The sequence below is a fragment of the Pelecanus crispus genome, chromosome 21, assembly GCF_030463565.1.
Source record: "Pelecanus crispus isolate bPelCri1 chromosome 21, bPelCri1.pri, whole genome shotgun sequence".
Lineage (NCBI taxonomy): Eukaryota > Metazoa > Chordata > Aves > Pelecaniformes > Pelecanidae > Pelecanus > Pelecanus crispus.
The window spans coordinates 5985215-6012904 of NC_134663.1; the positions used below are offsets into that span (position 1 = coordinate 5985215).

General features: G+C 44.6%; 1 protein-coding gene across 4 annotated transcripts in view; it reads right to left on the bottom strand.

Annotated features, from left to right (window-relative positions):
* AAK1 (AP2 associated kinase 1) overlaps positions 1-27690 on the bottom strand; it is an 80028-nt gene that overhangs the window by 45434 nt on the left and 6904 nt on the right. For all 4 annotated transcript variants that reach the window (XM_075723925.1, XM_075723923.1, XM_075723927.1 and 1 more), the window contains exons 2-4: positions 8489-8607; positions 6272-6380; positions 3908-4050 (exon numbers count right to left, since the gene is read on the bottom strand). In XM_075723925.1, coding sequence (XP_075580040.1) covers positions 3908-4050; positions 6272-6380; positions 8489-8607 — 371 coding nt within the window. The remainder of the gene's footprint in view (positions 1-3907; positions 4051-6271; positions 6381-8488; positions 8608-27690) is intronic.

The window sequence follows — 27690 nt, forward strand, 5'->3', positions numbered from 1 at the left end:
TTTACGAAATGTCAGCACTGGACTATCCAGCAGCCAGGCCTGTTCAGGAACTTCCAGAACAAGGGGAGGCGGGGGAACCCACACCCCCAGAAAAACCAAAGAGCAAAACAAAGTACCTGAATTACCACTACTGACTGCCAGGCCAGAGGACACTGTCTTTTAAAAAGAGTACAGAGGTACCTTCTTCCAGTCAAACACTCAGAAAGCTGCAATCCAGTTTTCAGCACTGCTGAGCACTTACAAACTCCAGCTGCAGCCTTTGACATGCCCAACACTTACAAAGTCAGATTCAGACCCCAAACAAAAATCTTTAAGGGAAACTATGAATTGACTTAAGTTTTGTTAGTTACAGAATGTAGCTAGCTTCTGTCTCTGCTCTCCGAAACAAACATCTTTCTTTGCTAAAACCAGAAGTCAAGTCGTGAAAACACTGCATGGACACAGACTGGCAAGTGATAAGGAATAAGGCTTTCTTTAACTAGCAAAATCAACACACGTTACCTCTCAGGAGAGCAATGGCTTCCAAGGCTGGCATTTCTAAGTTCAGGTAGTGATCTGGGAGGGATGCACGACCAAGGTACACTTTCTGACTGCTTTCCAGTGCCTTCAGGTCTCTTTAGAGATGTTTCAACTTCCCTTCCTCCCTGGCACCATTCACTATTTACTTCTGAAAGCTTGTTTAGTGTTTCAGAGCAAAGAAATGAACGCAATGCAATGTCTAAGAGCACTAGCTGATTTTGGCACAGGCATATCCTTAATGTGGTCGATACAAGGGTTTATCATTAGAGGACTGAACAATTTTACGTATCACACACTGAACACAGATCTGTCCAAACGAATTCCAGGCAAAGGCTTGTTGGTGGCATCAGGGCAAGACTTGGCATTACAAAGAAGGGTGATGGAAGAAGGCACAGAGATAACAGCATCACAGCGTGGCTGTTTTATCACACCACAGGGAAGTGCAACACTGGGAGGACTCCTGCTAAAATGAAAGCAGGAGAAACTAAATCCTTAACATGAGAGCACAACCTTCTGGTTATTTCAGAAAGTAGGGACAGGAAAGCAGAAAGACGTTTTGATCAACAGCATCCTCTGGGTTGACTAACGTAGTATTTTGCTGTATCCTGCTGTGTGTCTACTACAAGAAAATTCAGCCACTCATCTGCCAGCCAGTCATCTACTCCTGGAACCAGATGGGTTCAGACTACCAGAAGCATCACAGGTAGAAGTGGGAGACCTCTCACTGCAGAAAGCTCCGAGCTGTAGAAATCAAAGTTGGCTCTAAGATGGTGCTTTGAACAACACGTGTTATAGGATGTGAGACTGGAAAGACAAGGTTAAACATAAAACAAGTTATGCTAACAACTGCCACTAGGTATAGGGTAGTTGTGTAAATTGTTATCATCAGCCCTCCTTCCACCTCACTAAACCCTACTCCTCCAGGATCTGACAGTTATAGTTTCTCCGCGCAGATTCCAATTTAGAAACGGAGACTTCACAGCCAGCGTAACATAACAGATAGCCATAAGAAGGTTTGGCCATTTGTTCTTGGCTGTTCAACAGCCTAACCTAAAGATATAGGAAATGTTCTTACTCCAGAGAGAGGAGAACAAAAGTAAAATTTTTAGGGAATGCCCTGCAGCAGCAATGGCCTATGAACCCTGAGGGTGAGGAAAATATCTGCAAGAACAAGCACAGGTAACCACACAAGGCAAGCCCCCCATCAGTAGGCTTACACTGCCTCTACAAGGGTCCTAACTAGGGCAGAGGCAGCACCTGAGGGCCTTCCTGATTTTTAGGAAAAAACAACATCAATACATGCCTGGGTTTGTGACAACCAAAGCCAGTGAAACTAAACATCACACCTCGTACAGCACATCGTGCGGCTGTAAGCGCACAGGGACAGACTGACACAGCAGCTGAGAGTCAACCATCGCATCAGGAAGGAAAACCTCAACAAACACACAGGGATGCCATACTATCTTTTTCGTGGCCTTTATTTGCAGTGAGATGACCACTTTTGCCTACAGGCACGCTGCTTAAAGGTGCTGCTGTCCCCAGCTGTTGGTCACTTCCCATGAGCTGGAGATTGTGCCAAGAGGAGGTTGTTCTGCTTCAGGCAAAGCCTGTTGGGTTAACTCAAAGTCACAGCCACAGGCTGCTGAAACTAATCCAGCTGTGCTTGTATGAAAGGGCTTAAAGACTATTCACACGATCCCTTCTGCTGGCAGAGCTCTCTGGGCACGAACCTCCAGTGTTAGAGCAACATCAAAGAGCTGGAAGGCAAAAAAAGCCTCCAATCTCCATGCAGCTGCCTGCAAAGTCAACATCTGCCCACTCTTCAACAGGGTTATGTTAACCCCAACAAAACACCTACCCAGTGGATGCCTTTCCTTACACTCAGAACTTGTACAAAACTTCTGGCCCTTAACCTCTCTTGGAACTGCAGCTTCCCCTTGACATTATTAAATTTGAACTCAAAATCAAAACATACCTAAATCACTCATTCTCTGTTAGTACTTAGATTCCCAACTGTGACTGGAGCTCCAGAGGTCATCGCAACAGAAATAATACAATATTCAACTGGGAAACATGTCTCAAAGCAGAGAAGAGCCAAGTCTCTGACCCTGGGCACAGCTTACCAACCAAGAGCCAGGCCTTGCAAAAACTTTACCGGTCTAAGCACACAGTAGTGGGCTGGACATCAGACCGTAACAGTCCATTTCAACTGCAACTCAGTGTAGAAAGAAACGCTCAAGATCAGCTCACTAATCCATCACAGATGTCCCACAATTTATTCACATGCCACACAATGAGTTTGTTCTTTATTAAAAAACCCCAGGGATTCGCCAAAAAGGTAACAGCAGGGGTTAATATCAACTGTAGAGGTTCCTGTTCCTAAGCCTCATCCTCTCACTCCAGTCTTCCTTGCCTATACAAACGCCTGCAAGATGTGCACAGACATTAACAGCTTGAAATCCAGGCCTCATATTTATAAGACTCCACCCGTTTCACTCCAGAAAAAACAGATGTCAGACTAGTTTCATATATTCAAACTGACAGAGCAGTGGGGTCACAGTCATTTGGAACACACTCAAGCATACCAAACCCTAAGGATTTTTCCCCCTGCGCTACCTGGCTCTTGTTGGCACACGTGGCATCTTTTGCTCCTACGAAAGAGTGGCTAGCAGCACAAAACAAACATCTGTTGAGGGCTCTGGAAACAGAGCCTGACCCACAAAGCACATCTGAATTTCAAATGTACACAGGAGCCTCCTTCTTGGCTGAATAATATATTCAGCCATTTTACAAGCTAGTTGAGAGGAAAGGGAACGTCTTTTTGATTGTTTGTTTGATTATAGGCACGGGATTTTTCAAAAGCTCTCCCCACTGGCCTAGCTCTGTTCCCAGCTAAGCACACAGAGTTTTACAATGCACTTTCATGGTCAACAGAGAGTTAGAGGCCAGTTTCAAAAGCTTCTAATGACTCCTGCCCCAAGGCCAACATCTCTGGAGGGATCCTTTTAATGTGGGTCTAGGAAACAAATTTACAGCATGCTTTTTGTGAACTACCTTATAACATCAATAGTGTTTCAGGTGGTAGAAAGTCACTGTGAATAATTCATCAGATACATTCTGGCACATCTGTGCAAAACAGAATTATTCACAAACATTTGTGCTCTTTAAGTAGATCTATAGAAGGTAAACATATGGTAAGCAGCAATGAGAGGCTCATTTCTTTTTTTATCTTCCAATAGAGAGAGGTATTTATGCCCACTTTTCCTCATTACTAACAACAGAAACACAGTACCGGTATTCAAAGCCCGTCTGCCGTGGCGTAGGCAGCAGACAGACACGCTGAGGAGGATGCACACTCCCTGCTGTATCACTGGAGTCCACAACTCACCTTCAAATCCCTGTGGATTATTGGTGTTTTACACTGATGCAACCTGGCTACAGCTTCGCAGGTGTCGCAGAAGATCTGCAGGACCTCATTCTCCGTGAACCCTGTCTGCAGGCGTTGGTTCATGAGGTTCACCACTTGACCTCCTGAGGAGAAACAAACACCAAGAATGAGAGCAGGTACGCAAAATAAGGTCTGGCCTGATCTAAGCCCCAGTCCTACCCGACATACCTTGCCTTAGTCCGCTCCCCACCAGACTGCGGCCGTACAGTCAGCGCACAAGAAGTTCATGAGTTCAAATTCAAAATTCGCACCAAGCCTTCCCCAGAGGCTTTTTGCAATCTGCTTACTCATCTTGTTTCATTCTCATTTCCTTGCCTAAATCCCAGGGGATTTTGCATATCTGCCGGCAGGCGTTACATCTCATCTTGTCTTTGAACAACGCTTCAAGAGCGGCAAGTTAGCTTAAGGCCCACATTCACCCAGCTGTGTTAACACTCGAATGTAATTCTGACCAAGCCACATCTTCTTTCTTCTTCAAAATAAGACTTTTTTTGTCAGATTAAAGGAATGAAAGGCTGCATTTGGGGCACCCACAGTCCACAAAATAGTTTGCCACATGTAAGCAAGAAGAGGGAGAAAGGGAGACACTCAAAAAACCCATACACTACTAACTGGCTTGGCTAAAGTCAGACTGGCAAAAGAATTAAAAATTCGTCTGTTACAAGGGAAACTCCAGACAAAAAAAAGCAAGTTTTCATGAACGAGTCCTGAATTTGCCTCAACTTTGAGGTTTTGTTGCTGTCAAGGCCTTTTCAAAACAATCCACACAGAGGTTCTTTCCTGCTCAAAACACCCTGTATACACAGGGAAAAGGCCCCTTTCTGAACCTTTGGCAAAGCAAAACTGCATCATCTCACATCACAAGCATCAGAAAACTCTATTTTCATGGTACAAAAGAAAAGCTCAGCTTAATAAATAGTACAGCTGTGAACATTTCACACTCAAAGCGAGTGCGGTTCTGCACACAAAGACACACTGATTTAGTTTGGAAGCTGTGGGACACAAAAGGAAAGTAACAAGGGAAAATCCAACATATAACAGCAATTCCTGTGGGACTGAATGTTGGAGACAGAGACAGGCGTGCGCCAAGCAGCACATCTGGCAAAAGCAAGCCACATGAGAAATGCCACCTTCCAGCTCTCCTCCTTCCAGATAGAAGGAAGCACCTTAGAAAGATGGATTTTACTTCATCAGCCCAAAATTTGGCACAGAGGGGAGGCTAACGCAGCAGGAGGGAGCGCATTCTGAATTGCTGTGGTTTGCACTTCCCTCCACAGCGGGGTCTGCAACATGGAGCTGAGTATGGATTCACTAGCACTGCCAGGCCTATTTCTTACAATGCTCCTTGTCAACACTCCTCGAGATGTTTAGTTTTAAGCTTACGGAGAATTTACGTAATGATTCCTTCAGCAAAACTACACATAAGGTTCTTCCTTTTACCAGCAAGCAAACCCAATGCAAGTTCAGTCAAGATTTCTGCATCAAAACGAAGCAGCAAAGAGGGCACAGCACAACAGAAAGCTGTACCATGTGTGTTTAAAGGCATTTCAGCATCTAGTTGTTCTTGCTACAATGCACGTGGCTTCAGTTAAAAGCCAAACAATCCCAAGAATACCTATTTCTGTCAGCTGCCACCACCCAAAACAGACACAGACTTCTGAAGTCACCTGGCCAAAACATTATTTTTGCTTAACACTATTCCTGCAAGAGGCATTTGAGCACATCACATGCGTCATTTTCCAAACACCACATCCTAGCCACAAGAGATCAAAGCTTTGGGACAGCTGGAAAAGACTGGAAGAGCCTGTCTGGCTAGAGACAGCCAAGCAAAAAGGTCAGAGACAAAAGGAGTACTATTTTGCTTCACATTATCCATTTCAAGATTCTTCCAGAACAATCCTAAGTCATGCTGAAGTGGAAAAAGCTTGCAATATAACATAAAGTGAAGAAGAATTTCATTCCACAGCCTGGCAGCTTTAGAAGAGCCACTTCTTGTATGGACCAGCCTACAGAAAACAGCAATATATATTTAAGGGTCCTCCTTCACAAGAGGAAGGATCTACAACCACCCTGGGCAAAAGCAATACCAGTCCCATTAACAAGGTCAACGTAGCCTCATGAATCATCCACTTCTCCAACTTAGTTTTGGCTTTGCTTTGCTCAGAACAGTTCCCTTGGTAGCCAAGGAAAGGCCAGGCCTAGGAACATGTCTGGTTTCTTTAAAGAAAGATGTTGTGCAAGTTTCCTGTAAGTGCCAAAAAGGGACAGATCTACCAATGAGGAATAGATTGAGCCCACACGCACCTCGACAGAAGTCCATTAGTATCAGCACTTCCCAGACGTCACCGCTGCTTACGGAGTTTATACTGGAATCAATATATCCGACAATGTTCTTGTGGCCAGACAGGTCCCGCTGTAAGATAAATAAATTCAAAGCATAAACCACCCATATAGAGTGAGCAACATTTTAAATCTGGCTCCTCTACACTGAACAGCTTTCCTAGCTCCTCTCCTTTGCTTCTGTCACTTTGGATTAATCGTCACGCAAAAATTGAACAAACTTGGAGGTCTGTCTCTACCCATTCTCCTTCCAGAAGGATTTGAGACAAACAGCAGAGAAACAGCCAACCTGATGAACGAACTTGTCCAGGGATGGGTTCAGATTTTTGCATGTTCCCTTAGATGGCCCAGGCCAAGCTACCTGGAGCTGTTCCTCCTTTACGCAGAAGGGAGATCAAGGCAGGTGTTTTGTGGTGGCCGTGCATGGTACATGTTGCGCTTACTTTTCTCATCTACTTCCACTCTTCTGCTGGCAAGCTATCTCAAATCTTCACATGCTCAAAAAAACCCACTAAGGTAATAAAATAAATTTTAACCTTCCTTTCAGAAGTACCTTATTTTAAGTATTAAATTAAGGATTAATTTTTAAGTATTTAAGTAAAATATTTACATATTAAATAAGGATTAAAGCACAAGTTCTCATATCAATGACTTATCCCTGACACATGCTAAACCTGCAGGGAAAAGTCATTTCTTTGGGACTGCCAGCTTCACACACACTTCCAGGTGTGACAGCCAGTCCAGTTCAATGTTCAGCTTCACCAGTAAAAGAAATCAAGATTCTGCTGGCCACATTCTGCTGTAATGCTGTACAGTTGCAAAAAGTGCAGTTAAGTTTAAAATACTTCTTTATTGCACAAAAGCTAAGGAAGAAGAAAATATTTCCTTTTAGTGATGTACTGGTTCTTCAGGACAAAGATTAGCACGTATGACCAAATTCAGTACAGAGGCAAGTGGACCTGCTGAGTAAGAAGGATACTTCTCACCCTCACTTTCCAGGTTAGCCACACATTTCAAAGAGGCATCAAAAACGTGGATATGATGGAAAGCACCGGCAAGTAAAATCCAAGTAAATGAGCTTTGTGAGCACAGCTAAAACCTTTGATGCAAGATCTAATCTCAACTTTTCCCATGTAGCATTAGCTACGGTGATGACAAAGCATGCCCGAAAGCTTCACTGCATTATTACACAAACTCCAGAAATTAACTTTACAGGTGTTAACCTAATTAAAAGCTACTTCAAAAAATACACCCAGAATTGCTACAGGTAAGAGCTTCTGATATGAAGGTCATTTACCCCAAACCTATACCTCGGCGTTGTAAATTAGCAGAATGAGGATTTTATATTTCCTTCCCCACCTCGCAGCTCCTCTAAATGTTCATCAGTATCTTTGATTACAACTTCCAAAGCGACACTGTCCATGCTTACCAGGCTCCAAACAAGACTAAGCAAATCTACTTGGATCATCTCAATTTTTTCTTTGTTTAGAGATGCCAAGTTTAAAACAGCTATTAAAAATAGCTATCATACAACTCCTTGTATCCAATAATCTAGAGAAACATCCCAGTGCTTATTGTAAACACTTCCCTGTTTCAAAAGCCCAGGCAGTAGCTACACCACAAATGTTTTAATCTATCAACCTCACCACCACAGAGATAGCCTTCATCCCAACACAAGGAATTAGAAGCTGTGGTGACACAAATTCATCTCAGGATGGAGGTCATTCCGTCCAATGCCCTGATCCAAGTTCAGAGACAGTTACATCAGCATCACCAGCCTTTTCTGATGAAGTCTAAAAGGCTTAAGACTTTAGCCCTGAAGATTGCTAGACTTTGAAGTCTAACACCGCCAACTACGCTCACCTCTTCAGGTCTTCCCTTTCCCATTAAGTTGTGGGGTTGACATAGGAGTTTTTTCCTCCCCTCATTTTCCTGCGATTCCCTCTGCTTTTCAAGCGCCCATGTTTTGCTTGTCCACTGAAACTACTCACGGTTTAAATAATTCAAGAATTTCACATAGTCACATAACTCCTTAGTTAGGTCTTTCCGAAAGAAAGACAGTTTCACTAAGAAAACCCACAGTTTCCAACACGATGCTACACAGATCACAGACAGAAGGTGACCAGGCTCTCACACCATTCCGCTCCCAGTCTGGGGCCCCAATACAAAGTGGTGACTTACCATGATTTGGATTTCTCTTTTGCAGACTTGCAAGTCGTACTCGTTATTGACGTACATCCGCTTCAGGGCACATTTCATCCCATTGTTAGTCCTCACAAGAAACACTATCGCAAATCCACCTGCGGAAGACACAAAATCATCCTGTTCGTTAACAAAGAAACGTCTTGGTCCTTGCTTCCAACCCTGTTCCTGCCTCCATCTGCCTTCAGAGTACAGTCAGAAGAGGAAGGGCACTCAGCAGCTACCAACAGAGCCGCGGTAGGAGCACCACTTACACGTGCTTAGCTCCAGAGCTTCCAACTCGGCCTAGGCACTTATTTCTAGGAACTAAAAGGAATCCAAAGGGGCAAATCTTCAGTTAACGGAAGCAAAGGTAACATTTAACACCTCCATAAAAACAAGCAATTACACCAGTTACTTGTGCTGCCAGACAGTCCTTCATTGCTCCACGAATTTCCATTATGAAGAAGAAAGCTGAAGTACAAACAGCAATGTTGCCTTGGACAGAAATCAGAGCTACAGATCATCCACTGAATTACTGAAGGTCTAAACTTAAAAAGCTTCCCAACTTTTGAAGCGTCTAAGTTACATTACAAAGCCGATTTGTGCAAGAAGCAGAAGAAACCCATCTCCCACACATGGTTTGATGTTAGCGCTTTTAAAAAAAGGACAGAAGGACAAGGGGAAAAAAAGAACAAAAAAACCACAGTTCATTTTGTGGTCATTGCTATTAGTAAAGTCAGGACTCCCAGGACATACTTGACTTCTTTAGGATGAAAGCCTTTCATCCCTGTTAGCAACGCATCAAAATATATGGGTTTTACATTTGTAGTCCTGGACAGAAATAGGAAGCTGATTGAGGATGGAGGTATATAGGCATCAAAGTTTCGTACCCAGCTCCCAGAGGTCAGAATGAATCCGAACAAAGTCGCACGGATCCAAGTAGCCAAGAAGTGCTGCACGACGGTAAAAAGGGAAGCACGACGACATTGTCAATGCCACAACCTAACAGCACTTCATTTGCTCTGCATCACCTTACATTACAGCGCATATTTCTTTTACGTTTAAGGATTTCTAAAGAATCAGCTCAATAGTAAGTTATGATTCGGTGCTGTCGTAGCCTTCAGAAATCCCACAATGCCAAGAGCTATAGTTATACACTGTAAAAATCTAGTCACATTCCAAAGAATTCTCATTTTTAAAGTTTGAGCCCTTTGGTGAATCCCATTCTTTATAAGCTGCCAGAAACCACCAGATCAACAATACATATACAGTTACATTTGACATGTTTGTACATAATTATTACTAATGGTTATTTGGCACTTAAATGAGTTCCTCCCCATCAGGTAAAATGTGACAAGCAAGAAAGCCACATTTGGGTAAAATTTAGTGTTAAAATAGGTTGCATTTGACAACTCCAGTCCTTGCAACAACTGGTGCTTACAAGCTGTTCGCAAATCAAACACCACAGCCAAAAGGCCCACTGAAGCTTTTACTAAAACTGGGATTTATTTTTACTAAGAAAAGATTGAAAAATGGCAAATGATCAGACAGTGCTGCTGTGTTCAAAGTATAACCCTCCCCATTTGTTATCAAACAGCTTTTATGGCACCCATTACAGCCCAACTTCCAAAGCAACCACAGAAGAGTTACCCACGCAAACAACACACCTGTCAGCACCAGAGCTGGTAAACAAAAATCCCTCTTAGCATGCAAAACCCTCAGTTTTACACATCATAGTTTGCCATAGGAACTAGACCAGGTTTTCCAAGGAAGCCCCACTGACTTCTAGGAGCAGAACCAACAGGTAGCAGCCTGAAAGAAGTTGAAAAAGATGCAACAGAAAGAAGAAGGGGGGAACAGGAGGAAAAAAAAGAAGAAAAAAGTCTCAAGACTTCATTTAAAGGTCTTAAAAAACTATAACCAGGCTGCAAACTGGATATTCAAATTTGGAAAAAGGGGACACGGCCCTGGGATACAGCAAGCCATACAGATGCTGCTCGCTCCTGCCAGAGAGGGTTTTAATACCCCTGTAGTTCTGGAGGGCCTCATTTCTTCATAGCGCTCAAATTCAGACACAAGAATAACCCCGAGTCTCTCCTTTAAGCTGCTTCAAGTTGAGGATCTCAAATTACAAGTCGTTTTTAAGAACTCCTAAACCCGCAGCGGTAGTCTTATTGTTCTACCCTAGCCACATTTGTCTCATTTCTGGAGAACAAATCGGTACATCCCGCTGTGCTATCTTTAGCCCAAAGGATGGCCACGTTGAAAAAAGCAAGACAGCACTCCGATTCCCCCTGCCCCCCCCTTATAACCCACAATGGAGCCAGTAAGAAATAAGGGACCCATAACCAGCACCGCTTCCCCAATCCCTACTTTCTTAACACATTATGCTTTTTAAAATCATTGGAGAGATCAGGTTCAGACTTTTTTTTTTTTTTAAATTTATGTACAACATTTCCATGGACCACATATAAAATCTAGAGAAAACATTAAACAAAAAAAAAATTTTTTTTTTTTAGTACAGAATCTCAGTCGTCATCAAAACTTTTTGGAAATCACAAGACTTGTTCTTTCCCCCCAAATGAGGAAGTCAGAAGTCGTCCATCAGAAGCCTCCCCTCCTCTCCAGGGGTTCAGTTCCCTTCCCACAGCTCCTCCCGCCAGGCCTGGAGGCCAGCAGGATACTGTGTCTCTGTTTACAGCACTATGCTCAGCAGAAACACGAGCTGAGCAGCAAAAATAGATCAATTAAACTTTATTTAAAAAAAAAAAAAAAAGCAGATCCAGATTCAAGGACCTCCTTCTTCTAAATCTTTGCTTCAGCTGAAGTGGGACTGGTACCTCTTCAGACCTGCTGCTAAAGTCTCATCAGCAAAGTTTTGGGCAAGGTACGTTTCCTCTAGCCTGGATCCTGTGCTGATTAACACAGTCACTCCTAGAGCACTCTTGCTAGAATACGTACATCACGCTATTTTGCTTACAAGTAACCAGGGCCGACTGGCTACGGAAACTAGTCTATGCAACAGAGAACATAGCTAAGCCATCCCGAGAGTTCAAATGAAAAAGAAGTTTAGAAACTCAAAAACAAAATAGAAATTAAGTAAGTTAATGCTTTCCAATACAGGACTGCAACACACATCGGGACCTGACAGAAACATGGCCCGGAGCATCTTCCAAATGGAGCAGCGAGAGACAAATACGTCGGGTGGAGCTGCATCCAAGGAAGAGGAAGCCCGCAACATTTGTGGAGTTGTCACAGTACTTACACAAGTCGTAGGAAAATTACAGTCTCATGTCCTTCTCTCCCTTACCTTTAACTCCTGCAAACATCAGCTGATGACACCACACATGGAAGCTGTGCAAAATCATTTAACTTATTTTGTCTGCAAATACACCTACCAATTTGGTTACTTTATTATTAAACTCCCACTGACTGCAGATTAAAGTATGACAATTTTGCTACTAGTAAAAGCAGCATGCTTCTCTCCAGAGAAAACAACTATTGATTTAATCAGGGTACATACAGCAATTTTTACACAGCAATCTCAAGTCTAAGCGACTTTGCCACCAGAGAAGCAAAATTTGATGATCCACAGCCATTCCAGAGAGGTGCAAAGTTTTACTTCTTAAACAACTGATACGTCATCCAGTCTGATTGCCTCAGTTAAAACAGACCATAATATTCCTTCCAAACTACAGTTTACTGAGCCCAGGTTTTGCCTGTACCCAGGAGTTAGTCCAGAAAGGCACAACATAATCAAGAATGTCTAGCTTCCCTCAGGTAGTCATTCCACATTTAAATCACAAGAGGTGTGAAAAATGCCACCCTCGTTTGAATTTCTCTGCATTTATTACACCTTCCACTGCTAATTGGCTTCAGCGCTCCCAGTTCTGCATGCAGAGAACAGGACTGCGAAACAGTAGAACAGCAGGAGGAAGAGAGAAGTGGAAAGGGACAGAGGCAGAGCACAAACAGCAGCTTTCTGCCGCACTCCTCATACACAAAACAGCTCTAGAAATACAAGATCAAAGTCCATTAGCAGGACTTACGGGCCAATTTTAAGAATACCAAGAACTTATACCTGCAAATTGGCTTCCAAAGGAAGCAGCAGGCGGACAGAGAAATCAGGGCAGGCTTCCACGCATCGCACACGTATTTACGGAAGCGGGGCTTGACCACATCCACGCGCCAGAGCAAGTCAGAGCGACAAGAGGAGCGCTGCTCCTCCCAGGAGTGTTTCGGGCTGCAGGTCTTTCCAGGCCTAGGTCACAGCTATAGGTGTATCTCTATAGGTTTGTCACGCAACAGCCGCTGTCTCTCTGAATGTCTGGAAATGGCAGGGATGCCTTTAGTGGTCTGTACCTAGACCTAGAGAGATCTCTTTTTAAGTCTCTTATGCACAAGAGCTGATTTTGGAGCTTTGGTCTACTCTTCACCTAAGACCCTCACACTTTTATTACCGAGTGTTTGTGAACCGCACATCCTGCTAAAGAAAATGGCACTCACCCGAAACTGTTGCATTGCAAAAAAGGTTAACAGTAACACCACATCATCATTTTAAGGCTAGGGCTTAAGGTACGTAAGTAGGTTACTAGCTAACACACTTGAAGCACTCGAACCCTTTTCATTGGCAACTGTGGCCAATACTTCAGATTCATGCTACAAGAGCGGCTCCCAAAGGACCTGCACTCCTCCAGCTACCTCAAAAGCAGCAACTTTGTTGGTAAGCGGCAGACAGAAAAGCCAGTCCACATTTTTCAGCAAGGTATGCCAGAAGCAGGGAAGGAGGACCCAGAAGATGGCTGAAATCTTCACCTGGCAGCGCTGGACAGCCCAGAACAGCGATGCTGTTCGGCACAGCCCAGGAAGGGACCAAGCTATCGGGCACCTGGACCGCAGCCAGCGCTGCCTAACGAAGATTTGCTAATGGATTTAAGTCTCCTTTCACCTAGCACGCGGCATTACGCAGCAGGAGGGACCTGTCTGCAGAAGCTGATGGGCGTCCTCTCCTGTGGGTTGCAGCGGTAAGGACAGGCGCTGCCCAGCTCTCGCCATCTGCCTGGTCACCGCCGCACTGAACAAGCAGGGTTTGCTTCGACAAGTCACCCGGCACTCCTTTGAACTCTGATGGTTTTTTCAGAGCATCGTGCCGAAATTAATACGCTTACTTTAGCTTTTAACTATCTTGCTAACAGCTGCTCCCCACTAGTTAACCCTTCCTCCTTGCACACTATATACCTACCACATTACCACCTCATCAGCCTCAAGGACTACTTTCAGCTTCCAGAGCCTCAGACCGCAACCAGCTTCTCCCTCCTTATTCCAGTCCAACCCCCAACTTTGCTAAATCTGGGCAAAGTTGAAAGGAAATAGATCAAAGCCAAATTGACAAGCAATTATTACGAAGCACAGCCAGATGCACATTACAGGACCATTTACTTCTATTTTCAGTGAACAGCAAGCAAGACAACCCTTCCAACGGCCAGAAATTGCCAGCTCTAATGCACTATGCCAGCTCCCATACAATAGACAGACATGCCGGGATGTGCGTAACTCCAAGCCAGCCAAGGTCAGCTCAAGCGCCTGCGCTGCCTCAAGTGAAGCGAGATAGCCGTGCCACGCGTGGCCGGGGCGGCTGGCTCACGCACGGCAGCGTTTAGAGGCAAAGGAACCCAGGCACTAGGAACATCCTCACTCCTTTGCCGGTAGAGCCTTTTTTCCAGTACTCAGATGGAAAGCAAAAGGCAAAAGAGACCATTCTGGGCTTCAGATACAATAGAGCAAATAAATCCGGAGACTTTGCAAGCACCAGAAGGGAGAGAAGCAAGAACTAAGCCTGAGAGTCAGCTCAGAGGACAGTTCTCCCATGCATTCGTAAGCAAGTGCCTATGATTTAAAGTTCTGAAGGAAATTTAACTCTTTTCCCATACAAGCCAGCAGAAGCTAAAATACCACTTTCATTCTAAGACATAAAAAGTTATTTATATGCTCATCCTTAAGACACATTAACACTGTCGAACAGGCAGCACGCAGTCAGTATTGCGATCACCATCAGCTTAGAGCCAGCAACAGCCATCGGTCTCTCGGGAAACATCACTGGCTTTTGCACTTAGGCCTGCACCTGCCTCTACGACAGCATGGGAACTCGGTTATCTTGCTACATGCTTCTGGCCTGCCTGTTGCTCTTGCTAACTGGTTTTAGGATAAACTGGGCGGGGGGGGGTGGGGGGTGGGGAAAAAAAGGGAAGTTCCAATTATCTCCAATACAGATGCCAGAGCAATTTTCCATGCAGGTTTGTGCCAGTGTACTGGCCAGTTTCCAAGCACTGGTAGTTATATTTTCAGCCCTTCTGTAATTTCAGCAGGATGCAGAACTCTTCACAGCCAGGCAAGCACTCCTAAACTAGGTAAAACCAGCCACACAACGCTGCACGTGACCCCCTCCCTTAGCTCCTCGCAAGGTAAGAAGATAGCACGGTGCTGCATTTAAGCAATTCACGTGTGTCACTGGTTGCAAGAGGATTCCAGGCTTGCAAGTCACAGGCAGCCAGCAACACTGATCCACAGACAAGCACAAGGTGCTGCTTCCAAGCAAGTTGCCCTAACTAATGCCATGGCGAGGAAGCGCACAGAGAAATGGGTTGCTCCTTCCATCACCCTTTTGCGATAAGCTCTTCCAGAGCTGCCTTTCACTGGTGAACATATAAATTAGCCAAGCTCCATAAGTGCTGCGACAGCAGATGAACCGTACGCTGAACACCGCACGCCGTGCCCTCGATGGACACAACTGCCCGCCGGCACAGCCGAGCCCCACCTCGTCCTCCCGGGACAGCACCCTGGGCGGTGATGGTGGGGAAACCATCAGAAATAGGTTGTCCCGAGAACCCCCTTCCTACCAGCACAACCACTCTATCTTCACACACAATCACTTAGCTGTTTGAGCTGCATTTAAGTTCTGCTCCAGATCTTCAAACACACCCTATCAGATAACAAACAGCAGAGGAGAAAACAAGGTATTACTGCAGGCAGGGTTTGTGCCTGCCAGACAACAGGTCCCCACAACAAGCCCATTTTGTTCATGCTGAGCCAAAATAAAGCAAGTTCAACTGTAGCCAGACAGCGTTTGAAGCACCAACTCAACAGACCACTTCACCCGAGTTAATCATAGTCCAGAAGAGGACTGGCTGGACTCTGCCCTGTACACACAAAGTAAAGCAGGTTAGATTTCACAGGATCTGCAGGACCAAAGCCCTTTCCACAAGCCATTTGCATTCCCAAAACTCACTACATTTGCTGTATTATCCTGCTACCCCGATCCACCACCCTCTGCAAGAGACAGCAGGTATGCTAAGAAAATAGAAATAGCTTCATCCAAATACAATTAGGCAGAACACCTTTTAAAATCCACACTGAAAGTACCTCCCAGAGACGTTAAATGCTGTTTGCACAGGAGCAAACGAGAGACGTGGCATGATGATCTCCCAGCTGCATGTTTGAGCTCTGCAATAACAGCTACAAAAACATCTCCATTGCATGGATGTGTCTTCCCTCTGCAAACATTTTCAAGTTTTGTCTTAGATCACATCCCTCATTTTTTTCCAAGGCTATGCTGGATAACCCAAAAGCAGCTAGGTTTGAGGAGGAGGAATCGCCCCTCTTTTCAGTTAAGTTAGTCTTGGGCTTGAAGGAGCCAACTATCAAATCATCAATTCCCACTTAAAAAAAAAAATTCACTGCTTCATTTTTGGATTTTCTCCATCACCCTTCTACAAACAAATTAACAGTATCTGGAATTACCATAGCTCCTGATAAACGTTCTGGATGCCACTAAAAACTTTATTCTTCAGGGGTGAAATTCTTTTCCGAGCTGGACAAACACCACATGTGGTTTTCCACTGAATTGTTTCCAGCTTTCTGCTTGTTAGCTCTATCTCATCCACCTCCAAGCTCTGCGTGCATGACAGCCCACTGTGCTTTAGTACTCAAGCTGAGGGGACAGCCAAGTGCTTTTCAGATGTCCCCAACAACTGCCCTAGGAGTATTTAGCCTCCAGGGACAGCCAGCAAGGCGTTTTAAACTCCAGTTGCGCTAGCAGGCACTTAAAATTAAGTGCTTTGCTGAACCAGGCACAAAGCCACTCCTCATTTGCACAATCCGAATACTTATCCATTTCTTAACCATCAAGAATTATGTCATATTTTGCCTTATCTCACAAGCCAGAAGAACTTCCTTAGCATTTACTTTCTTAAGTACAAGGAGCAGGCTCACTTTTTTTTTTTTTAATTTCCCCTCCCCTAAGTCAGGATGCTGTAATCCAGTTACAGGAAAACCATACCAACTCCCTTGCACAGGGTGTTTGCAGCTCACCATTCCTGAAGCTTTTTTCCCTGGCACTTATTTTTCCCATGGTCGTAGCTATAACTAGCTGACACACAGACACTGCACATTACCTGCCACTGGACATCATCACTTGGCAACACCAAAACCATTTTCTCTGTGCTGCTGTACTGAGAAAGCCATCCTGCACCTCTGACATCTCTCTCTAGCTGGCATAACATGCAGTCATTTAACAAAAAAAAAAAAGTTTTTCCCTAGTTGTGTATGCACAACAGTCATTCTTGATCATAAAGCACCAAAATATTGGGGCATCTTTTCAAGGGACATAGATGGCTTCAGCAAGCCTCAACTTTGGAATCACTTACCCTTCACCACAAAGAAAAAAGGCCAAGGAAAATACTTTGGGCAAAGTTAAGCAATACAATCATCTGTAATTATTTTAGATGATGTCCAAGTTCAGCTAATGTTAGCACCAAGCTCTGCAAGCACATCAGGGAAAAGCACTCAGATGTGCCAGTTCTCTCCCGCAGTTCTTAGTGCCAGTTTTCAAAGGTGGAAGAATAATCCAGCCTCGGTTCTCCCCACCTATAAACCAAGGATGAAGATGGACAAGTGACTCATCTGTAGAACAGGGAAAAAACACCAAGGTGCCCTGGGATTCTCTCCTCAGACCACACTGTGGCTCCTGAGCTGCAGGGACCTTCAAAAACTTCCCGTTACTGCTAGAAAGCGTTACCGTGGATCACAGCACGAGTCTTGCTGTCAAGAGGAGACTCGCCCAAGCAGCTCCTATAAAAAGCACCACGCTCGGTCCCAAGAACACGGCGATAACGGGAAGGAAAGCAACAGGCAACAGTTCCTTACGGATCGTGCCTATGTGCGATGATCTTGCATCACCCTCCACACAGACAAATATTTGCTGGTTCATTTTTAGATGGACTTTTTATTTTAATTATAGTTCCACTAGTCAACTATGATGGGCGTTAGGATTATAGTGCTATTTTTGTCGGTATTAATCTGCACTAATACATTCTTTCTGCTGTCTTTTATTCCACTCTTCCATTGCCCAGCAGGAGGGCATTACTGCAACATACCTGCTAAAAAACATACGATTTCAAATCCCATTTTTCCCCTTTTGATGCAACTTCTCCATCACTTCTGAACTCTTCGTTTCCAGGGCAGGATATTTCACCCCAAAATAAGTTTTCTGTTCTAATATTACCCCTTTTTATTCCAAATGTGCCCACAAGCTGGGATTTGTATTGTGAAGTGTTCTGCTTTGATACATAACAAGGAATTGGAATGTTCAGGATTACCACACGTTGTTTTTTCTGCTTTATAAGGCATCTACAACACCCTTAAAGTTAGGCAGAGATGTCACCATTAACACCTTTAAAGAAAAATACGACAGCTCCCTCAAGATTTGTTTTTAAAGTGGTTTGAGGTTTAATTAAGAAGCTGCAGTAACAAGGCAGACTTTGCATTAGGGCTGTAACATCCGAGATCACAGCTATATCAAAGAAAATAAAGACGACACTGGTACAATCTATGATTTACCGAGTTCAACCTGGAACGTTATCTCTGCTCCTGCTTCCTCGAGATGGAAACTGTCAGGAACACAAGCAATTTGCACACAAATCCTCTGTTCTTTAAGTCATGGTCTTAAAGAGAATGCTACCAGGGTAGGAAAACCTGCAACTGACAAAAAAGGCCCAAAAGTAAGAACGTGACCGAAGAACGCATGGGTCAGTGTGACAACACACTACTCATAGCAGCAGTAGGAAGCAAAGGCCCTGCTTACGCAGCTCACGTCCCTGAGCTCTGCTTTGCAGACATGAGCTCTGCAGGCTGTCTCCAGAAAGCAAATTTGTGCCGGAAGGGCACCTTCAGGTGTCCAACCAGGGAACGTCCAGAAAAAACCCTCAAACCTCAGCATCTCACAGCAAGAGACCGTACCAAGTCATGCTAACAGGTTGGACTGAAGGTTCGCCCAGAAATCCCTCTCATTACATTTTGGGTATGGCACAACATATTGCCAGCAGGAATCAACATTTTCAGATGTTTCCCAGTACTAACAGGTATCACAAAGGGCCCTGACTGTTGCCAAGAATCCAGTCTTAAAAGCGAACGTTAGATCTGTTACTCGCAAGCTTGCTTCGGTCTGGTGAAAGATTAATCACCGATGTAGTCAAACAGCATTTCCTACACCCTCTGCTTTTTTAGAAGGCAGTAGGAGGTAGTCTGCTACTACAAAGCCCGCAGGCAAAGGGGCAGTTTTCCCCGAGCAAAGACACCAGACTCACTGCAGTTAAACAGATAACTGCGGGATCACTAGCATGGCCTCCAGTATTTTCTTCCTTTTTCATGGCCATCTCCGCCTAAGCAGCATCCAAAAAGGTGAGCGCTTTGGGCCTTCAATCTTCTCTCTCCCTCCAGTGGTTTTATAGCTTTATGACTGACATACAAAATCTGCATTAAAAAAGAGGATTTTACTCTTGCCCCAGTGGGATCAAGTGCAGGTAGGTCGAGGATGACAAGATTAATGGACAGAGGGAGGCTTTCTCCAGCCTCATTTCACCCTCTCTAAATTGCAGCAGGATGCTGGGAAGCCACGCAGGACTGTCTCACTGAAAAAGCGTGGCCCTATGTCACCGTGTCACTGTCTGGCACAGGATTTCACCTGACTCAGCCGCTCGCTTACAGGCAGGACTGGCAATGCCCGCAGTCACTCCTGACACGTCTGTCTGACCCGCTCTTTAACTGCTCTACTTACACATTCTCCACATGCTCTCGAGCGGTTTATTCCCGGGGTGTCGCTACCCTCGCCATCAGGGAGTCTCACCGAACTCTCCATTGACTTGATTGCAACCCCAGATTCTTACCCTACACGCCACAGATATCAACAAGCTTCTGCCAGTCTGTGCCTCCTGCACAGCTGAAGGTACGCTATCCAGCGTATCTTTGCCAGATTACCTAGCACAAAAAGACTAAAAAGACTTGAAGCAGGGGTGGTTGTATTAACATTCTCCTTTGTTTGTATTTTGTTTTTTATTACTACATGTTGGATTGTTGTTCATCATGACACTTGGGGTTTGGGATTTAATTAATGCCTGTGACTCACTCTTCCACCCAATTCCATAATCCCCTGGTTACATTAGGGTATTTACATGTTATTTTATACCATATAAGCAAAGATTATTCACCCTCAAGTTGCACACACAGAAGACACATAGCCTATCCTAGAGGCACAGGCTTGCATCATGTCTCAGGAGTACGCGGACATAATTGGTGTTTGTTTCCCACGATCCAGGCTACAAAATTAGGATTTTCTTTACCTAGCCTAAGCTGTGTCAACAGCTTGCAAGCTCAAACACAAAGCAGTGACAGGGTGTGTTCAGCCACCAGCTGAAACAGAACGGCCTCATACGCAGAAACCCGCAGCTGTAAGTGCTACCCGAATGACTTTCTGAAGGTGGCACTGAGAACAGAGAGGTGGAACGCAGGACACGCTGCACAGGCAACAGAACAAGCAGTAGTCTCTGTGGGACCAGGAAGGCCTGAATGTGGATCTCCTGGTCTTACGACACCCAAGTTCCTCTAACTCCAAGCGGCATGCGCGTTTGTGTGTTATAAACCAACAAGTCCAGTTCTGAACAAGAACAAAACAAAAACCCTTATCCCCTGCCAACAGGCTCTCCAGCTGAGAACAGCAGATAATAATGCTAAACCAAACAGGTCTACTCTCAGCCGAGATTTTCTACCTCAAAGGAAATAACAAGCTTTACTTAGCTGGTTTTTGGTTTGGTTTTTTTAAGTCACTTGACTTATGCTGAAGCATAACAGTGCCAAGTTTAAGGGACTGCTTCAGCCTAAAAGGCCTGCCCCAGCACCTCCCTGCATGGTATTGGGAGCAAGCTATTAAGACAAACTCCACTCATCAGGAATACAAACCACTGGTCTCTGCAGGGTAGAAAGCAGGGTCTCTGCACAGTACTGCAGGGGTTCTCCTTCAGCGCAAGGGCTCTAAAACACAGATACAAGTCCATATAGTCCGCACAGGCCTAATTGCTATGAAGCAAAGGAGACAGCAGAAAACAAAGTACCACGCTTCCTTTCACGCACAGGAGCAGTCCCTGGGAAGTTCCCCATGCTCATTTCCAAGAGGAAAGATACAGCTCTCAGTGTCTTACCTCACCACATTCACCTGTACCGGAAGTTAAACACCATTAAAACAAATCAAAAATCAGTGTAGATTCTGGTTGGTTTACTAAGCTTTCAGTTGTGGGTTAGTCTGTTCCTTTGAGCTGCTTCCACTGCCCCCAAACAGCCCTTTAAAAGGCTTCATACTGGAGCGGAGATAGAACAGCTCTGGGAAACTTATCAAATCAGATCTTGAAACATCAACCGCCAATTAAATAGTCTGAACATTTAAGAGTTATCTTGAGGGCAAAGGAAAAAAAAAGCAAACCACTAACTCCATCTGAAAGAGCTTCATCTGTGTAAGTAGCAGTGGTCACAATCACTCAAATTTCATCCATGTTCTGACCATTTTAAGCAGCTGTAGGAGCGAATCAGAGCTTCAGAACTGTGGGGAAAGTAGATAGCACCTAGATAAAGCATAAAGGACACCTAGTATTTCAAAACAGGAAACCTGAAACAGGCACAAGTATCAGGACAACCAGCTGAAACCTGCATCTCCCCGGATGAGATACTAAGCAGATGGAAAATTAGCTAAGCAGGTATATTTGCAACAAGATCAGGAATTTAATAGTGACCATACTCAAAAGAAGATTGTAACAATGACACAACTGTAAAAAGTCAAGAGAGCTCTGAGTTAAACTGAATTACAGGAAATGCAGCTTCTCATTTTATAAATATTTCTAGTGATGCTTTAACAAAAGAAACTCACGAGGAGTATGGACACAAGTTGTGTGTCAGGCTATTCAAGGAGAGCATCCTCCTGGCATGGGACAAACCCTTGAAGAATATTCAAACTTTGCTGGGCAGTATCCCCATGAAATCACCAACCCACCTTCCCTCCTTGCAGAGCATGCAAGGACTGTACACAGCTCGCTTCCTCCTAGGAAAGGCTGGGGCTTCGCAGGTCCTACTGCCAGAGGAAAGCAGTGTTGGGAAATCAAGGTAGATTCTGAGTTCACCAGGTTCGCATTCATACCAATACCAGTTCTGAGCAGAGCAGGTCATAAACTCGCATTCAATCCTCTGTCTCACACAGACAGCCTGTGGCAGAGAGAATTACACATGCAGCCCTACAGCTCCAGAGGTCTCAAGGTTTAGGCATGAGGCTCTGCACTCTTCCACCCATGATAATCATTTTAAGCTGCAAGGAATTCTCCACGCAGCTCACATTTGAGCTGGAAAGAATTCGGTTTCCACAAAGTAAATCTGGACATATGAGCAACACACTTTGCATGTTCTAGCGGCTTAAAAGAAGAGGAGCCTCCATTGCTGGCCAGCAGCAATCTGCTAGGCAGCTTCATGCTGAGCAAGTTCGCTGGGCATGGAAAGGCCAGCATCTGCATCAGCTTTGTGTCGGATACAAAATGCAACTGCTGCACAACTGATTTAGCGGGAGAGAGGAAAGAAAAAAAAAAAGGAAAAAACCCCAAACAAACCAGCTACAAAGATATCTCCAGTCATGCGCATGATTAGACAACATGCACCATCAAGGCAAAGATCTGCATCCAGTACTGCAAAAAAGCCCGAGGTGTGCAGGCAAAGCCCTGCTTTTTGGAAACTCACTCCGACTACCAGCTCAAGAAAGCAGTAGCTCTCACAGGCCCGGCTGTAGTACTGCTTAAGCTCTAGTCTTTAAATACCACCAGACAAACTTTAATAGAGCATCTAGCATATCTAACAGAGCAAAGGACTTCTCCCCAGGTAAAACAAAAGCTCAAGCTCATATAGAGCTCGTGGGTCAGATTCTCAGCAAGAGTAAAGCAGGACATAGTTAGCTCCACACAGATTTACCATAGCTGAGAATCCTAATGTGATTAACCAATATTACCAACATAATTATAGGGCCCTCGCCTAGTGTCATTGCTGCAATATCTAGGCCATGACAAGACAGATTTGGATTTACAGGTTCCACCCTCTTCTAGGCACTTATTTAAATAGGCAGGATGTCATAGTTAATGTTAGTGTGGCAGTCATGGCCACAAGTGCCTAAATAGTGCAAAATAGTACAACCAGAAACGCCACTCAACACAGCGCAGAAGCACAGTCTTTACCTCTTCTAATTTTAGCAGAGCAAGACTGGTTGGCTAGGGATTGTTGCGGGTTTTTTGGGTGAACATTTAGTTCGTTAGCTAAGACGCTCACAACTGCAAACAGCCACAAAATATTTATACAGTCACAGGCATTTTCACTGCATTGATGACACAGAAAAAGCTTAACTTCCTCTTCCTCACTTCTCTGGGTTTTATTTTGATGGGTCTGATTTAAAGTTGTTTAGCTTCATTTGTTGGCATTTTTCAGGACCCTGTCTCATTACAGATCTTTAAGAGCCACTCCTCTCCCCCAGACGATACCCCTTCAACTCCCAGCCAGTTCCATGGAGAAAGTCAAAAAAGGAAGCTGTGAATCACAATGTAGCAGAGAAAGGAGGGGAGAAAAAAGGCAACGGGGTGAAGGAAAGGAAATTAATCTCTGCCATGCAACAGCATATTAGAAGCCTAAAACAATCAGTGGGCAAGATTCATCCTGTGCATTCCCTTTTCAAAGGCTCTAGTCCAAGGACAGGAATAGCTTGTCACACTACCAATCCTCCAAGAACACAGTCAGAACACGGCCTGCACACCTTAATTTAGGGGTATTAAAGTCTCGCAGTATTTGTGACAGCAGTTTCAAAACAAACAGCAATTCACTAAAGGCTATGGAACTGTACTGGCCTTCACAGCAGGAAGCATGTTTAGATCTTCACGTGGGTAGATTCGCTAGGCATGTGCTCCGCTTTACAGTCTTGTGCATCCACTTGATTCCTCCCTGACAGGCAGACTTGGAAACCCAAAGCTGATGGAGCAGTGTTTTATTGCTATGCAGCAAGATACACTGCCTCCAAGTAGATTGCTTGGCAAAGCAGACTCAGTCCCTCTCTATTGTGACAATTTTAGTCCTTGAACTTCCACTGTAAGACCAAAAAAAAAAGTCTCAAATAACTCACAGCTTAAAAAAAAAAAAATTGTTTAGTTATCAGTCAGCCCTCTAAAAAGCACATTTCAGCTGCTATTATTCCAAGCAGCTGCTAATAGCATCCGAGACCTCATTCATCTCCAAGTGAAATTAGCAATGGCATAAACATGCTGTGGAGCATGACTGCTTTTGAGTGAGCATGACTGGAAATGCAAAGCCAGCAAGAAGCTGCAGCAATTGCATGCAGCTGAAAAGCTTCGCTGGAAAGGCAAGGAAGCAGCGAGTCACGTCGACAGGAGAGGAGAGAAAAAGCAAAACTAGTTGAGCAGAGACCAGGTTGTAGCTGGAGAGGAAGGAGAAAGCAAGACTAAGCTGGCCAGGGCTGGGACTGGTTTTTAACTGGACTGGCCTGCAAGGGCCAGCCAGAGCGGGCTTACTGGAGCCCTTAAGTGCTACGGTAACAGCAAATTCCATTTGGGAAGCAATTATGCAAGGATCCAGAGAGAGCTCGTGGCAACAGGCAAGTTAGACATCTAGGAATTTTGATTACTATGGTAGCACCCAGACACCCCTAGTGAGCAAAGCAGCATGAAAAACACAAGAGAAACCCTAATACATACATTCTAGGAAAAGCTCAAGCTTACAGCTACCACGATACTACAAGAGCTTCGCAACAGTGTATGGAGGTTTGTGTCAAACAAGTTTCTTCTGCTCAAATGCAGGAATCCACATTTCAACCTTTTCAGGTCTCCCATATAACTACGGGTATACTCGTGAGTCACAGAAGTGCCATCTCACCGAGTAACAGCAAAAACACAGCTTAAGGACTACATAATATTCCTCTAGAAGAGGATATGCTAATCAAACCCTGAAGACAGCAATGAACTTTTCAACTCCTCAGTAGATGCCAAGCATGGAGAGAGGTATCTACTGTCCCACCAGGCCGCTCTCAGGGAATTCAAACCACTAGGTAGTCAGGAACACACAGTAGCCATCATTCAGCACAGGAAAAAAAATTAAAAAAAAAAAATCAACAGCCCTACATGAAGCAGGGCTTTGAGTTTTTCCACATATAGGCAGGTGAGGAAGGAGAGAGAGATGAATAGGCATATGCCTGTCTGTTCATTTGTCAGATGTCCAGAAACAGGAAAGGGTTGCAGGGGTCCAGAACCTGCAGTCTTGTGACTGTTACTCACAAGCCCCATAATTATTAGGGATTTAATTCATCAGCTCAAATGAACTTACATAACCACTTGAGAATCCCAACTTACATATCAATACATGCATTTCTAGCCTGCTCCGTAGCAGAAAAAGCTTCAAAGGTACAAGTGCTTCTTATGTTGTTAAGTTTAAAACAAAAGCAAAAAGTAGAAAACCACCATCTGTCCCACTCCAAAAATAGCATCATTTTAATATTAAAAAATCCAATACATGTTTAATCCTGTCACATGTTCTGTTGAATGCTGTGTGAGCAAGGTTGAGTTTGTGCATTTCCTGTAGTCTCTGAATAACATCAGATCATTCGAAGATACTGTGTGCTAATTATCATGTCATGATCAGCTGTAAGATTACAGCAGCTTGCACCTCGTGAAGCATCTTTCCGAGCATGTCTCCTGAGGCAGCAGCACACGAGTGTGCTTTGGTACCGAACGCAAATGTTCGGCCTCAGCAGGCACAGGCAAGGGCAGCCAGGCATCTCCCCGGAGTACGGACAGTCTTTGTTCTGTGTTCGCATTATGTGACACAGGGCCCTAGTCCATGATAAAAGTTCCTCGATACTATGGTGACATGAATATTAATGACACCATGGTTAAAACACCAGACAAGGAGTTACATTTGCATTTAATACAAGGCTTCGCCACTGCTTTCCTACATAGCCCTTATCAAATTGCTACATCTTCATGGGCTTCGGTTTCTCATTTGTAAAATAATTTGACAAGCCTTTCCTCCACCATCTGTTGTCTACTTTGCAGAGAGGGGAAGGGGAACAACAGTGCACAGAACCACAGGTTGTACGACACCTAGTACGCGGGGGTCTTTATGTCTGCTGAAGAGCAGAGACAGCACAACAGTCCAAACTACAACTGGCAATCGCGTACAGAAACAGAAGGGTAAACTCATATTCACATACCTGTAAGTACATCTTCTAGCCCAAAAGCAACAGGTAAGGGCCAAAAGAAAGGCTCTGACTTTGAGCAGAATTTTTCTTGCCAGAAATGCACACTCAAGGCACCCCAGGACCGAGTCTGACCCAAGGCTGTACTGCCCCTGCCTTTTCTCTCTGCCACGCTGTCCCTCCTTCATCCTTTGTCACTCCACAACCCACACATCAGTGCTCTGTGATGCATTTTTTTATTTCCTTACAAACATAATAAAAAAAAAAAAAAGAACAACATAAGAACTAGCAGGATCTCACCAGCTGACAACTGGGGCTGGCTTCTTGTGTCATCTTCCATTCACCGACTTGTAAAAGGGCTGTAATGAATATGCAGCCACCAAAGAGCTTAAGTCAGAACATGCTCAACTTTGCAAGCAGCACTTGCTGAAATTCCCCGGGAATATTCAGCGTGCCTCAGCTAGCATCCACATCACCTGCTCCCCAACACGGTTATGAGCATCCTGCTGACACTACCTGCACTGCAAGGGGCAAACTGAGGCACAGAGACAGCAGATGAGGTTCGCAGGTACTCCTCAAGTGCCTAAGTTGCCTAATGGGACATTTGCAGAACTCTAGTCAAAGCAACAGGGATCCTACGAAGAGAGCGCCTTTCCATCCCAGCCACTGAGCCATCCTTGCTTACCTCCTGCCCTCACCCCAACCCTCTCCCCAAAGGAGACATGGCACTGCCTCTTCCCTCCAGCTGTCTCCTGCCTATTTGTGCCGAACCCCAAAGGGCTGGCTATTCCTTGTTATTCATCTACTCTCTGCACACCACGCGTGTGCCTGCCTAACGAGAGGTGCTACAATAGCCGACTAAAAAAGAACGGCAGGTGTGTCAGCGCACAAGTACATGCATGCACACGTGTGCTTTCACAGATCCTTCTCCTAACTTAGAAGGATATTTTCTTTAAGAATTTCACCATATCTATCATGCCACCCATCATTTGCATATCCTCTGGTATTAGATAGTTCTTGCCAAAGGTCATGAAGAGAGTTACTAGACCAGAGCCCAAGGGTCAACGGCAGCCACAAATATCTTCACGTGAACACAGTACAGTCATAAGGCAGGGATTTCCTATCGATCCAGCTCACTCCTCCAAAGCAGCAGCTAAATGCTGGAGAGAAAGTCTTTATTTCTGAAGCACTTCACAAGTCAGAAGCAATTAATCCTTCAGAGGCTCGTGACAGGTAACTAAAGTATCACTGACTTAGCAGGTAGGTCACACAGAGAAGGTACATAAAGCAGCAGGTCTGCACTTCTGTGCTCCTCTCACATCGGCAATGATTATTTGTGTTCATTTTAAGTATTTTAAAATACTTTGAAAGTCTGAGTTTTATATCACTCCTGCAACATCCGAATAGCTTCCATGCAAAATCCAGGACAGCAGTAAAGTCACAAAAAAAGGTATACCACATCAAACCAAGGGTTCATCTTGCTTGCTATGGTGCTTTGAACAGAAACTGATGTTCAAGGGAAAGCCTGTATGAACCAGGCCACATCGTGCTTCTCCTGGAGCACTCTGCACTTCTTCAAGAGGAGCTCTGAGTT